The following is a 1,692-nucleotide window of genomic DNA, read 5'->3' as shown; positions in this document are numbered from 1 at the left end:
ATAAAAAAAGTGGGGGGAGAGCCGTGGTACAAGTGCCATCTTTCAGTCTACTCTGCTCAGAGCCAACATCCTTGTCCTTCCACAGCCCAGGGACATGGAAGGGACATTCCAGGCTCAGGGGAGGGGAGGGAAGAGTGGTGAGCTGACCCCGCACGTACCCTGCAGCCGCCGGCTCAGCTCCTTGGTGAACAGGACGACAGCCAGCTTGCTCTGACAGTAGGCAGCCTTGGTGTCGTACTTCCTCTTCTGCCAGTTCAAGTCATCGAAGTCGATGTGCCCAGCCACGTGGGCCAGGGACGAGAGGCTGATGACCCGCGACGGGGCGGAGGCCTTCAGCTTGTCCAGCAGCAAGTTTGTCAACAGAAAATGCCCTGGATGGAGAAGAGCAAGAGCCGCTCCGTCCGCTGATCTCCCAAGCAGCTGCCCCGCTTGGGCTGCCCTGCCCTCGAGTCAGCTGAGCCTCCTGCTCCTCTCCGCTCTCGCCAGGACTTGCGAGAATTTTGTTATCTTCATAGCATTCCAGTGGAGGTGAAACAGCACCTCCATATGGTTTTAATGTGCTTATTTTACGCTGAGAAATAAAAATTACACATTTATAGTATACAATATGATGTTCCACTATGTATGTATGCACTATGGAATGGCTAACCAAGTTAACTAATGTATGCACATAGTAAATCAGGTTCATTAACATATGCACATACTAAACCAGGCACGGCAGCGCACACCTGTGATCCTCCTCAGGAGACTAAGGCAAGAAAGCTGCAAGTTCAAGGCCAGCCTGGTCTACACAGTACCCAGGAACGGGACTGCAGGGTCAAAATGACTCACAGGGCACTTGCTATATGCTTAGGGCTGAGAGGATACTACAGTGCCAGTGATGGACATGTCACAGTTATAGGCAAGTCTGCTCCCTAGGGGACAATGGGTGATGTCTGGTGACATCAGGAGTTACCACAAGAAGGGGCGAGCACACTTCAAATCTACTGTTATCCAGTTAGACAACAGGAATACACTGCTGGTATCTGACAGGCAGAGGCCACGGGTACTGCTAAGTACCCTACCGTGCCCGAGACGGGCAGAAGACCCACACAGACTTTCAAGTCAGACAACAGCCCTGCGAGGCCATGAGGGAAAGGCAGTACCACTGGCTCATCGTGTCCTTTTCACCAACAGAATTTTTAGCCACGCACAAGACACCCACTGAATGAATGACTACATTTCCCAGACTCCCTTGCAGTTATAGGAGGAAATGAGGTCGATTCTAGCAGATGTGAATGATAATGGTCTGTCATGGACTAGCTATGGCCCCCACAGAAAAAAAAGAACGCAGAAATTCTAACTGGACAGTGGGGCTTCACAAATGAAGCAGGTTAAACTGGAGCCATCAGAGTGAGCCCTGAGCCAGTACGGCTGGCATCCTTAGAGAAAGGGTCCCGCTCCCCGACTGGTCGTGCCTGGTGGTCTGGCCTGCAGTCCCCACTACTCAGGCAGCTGAGGCAAAAGTTAGACTGCGCAACTCAGTGAGATTCTGTCCCAGAATGTCCTAAAAGGGCAGGGCTCAGGGTGCAGCTCACCCACTGAGCACTTCCCACGGACAGGCAGTCACGGGCTCCACCCTCAACACGAAAAATGAACCAATAAATCAGCGTGCCCAGCCTTGGGACACAGGCCCACACACAGAGGGCAGGC

The 1,692-nt window shown here is 52.6% G+C and overlaps 1 protein-coding gene across 1 annotated transcript in view; it reads right to left on the bottom strand.

Moving 5' to 3' along the window:
* Rdh13 (retinol dehydrogenase 13) overlaps positions 1-1,692 on the bottom strand; it is a 14,171-nt gene that overhangs the window by 2,368 nt on the left and 10,111 nt on the right. Inside the window, exon 5 of the mRNA XM_004647691.2 lies at positions 159-371. Coding sequence (XP_004647748.1) covers positions 159-371 — 213 coding nt within the window. The remainder of the gene's footprint in view (positions 1-158; positions 372-1,692) is intronic.

The sequence above is a fragment of the Octodon degus genome, unplaced genomic scaffold (assembly GCF_000260255.1).
Source record: "Octodon degus isolate 3935 unplaced genomic scaffold, OctDeg1.0 scaffold00320, whole genome shotgun sequence".
Lineage (NCBI taxonomy): Eukaryota > Metazoa > Chordata > Mammalia > Rodentia > Octodontidae > Octodon > Octodon degus.
Note: the sequence above shows the minus strand (reverse complement) of the source record. Positions and strands in the feature narration are given on the sequence as shown.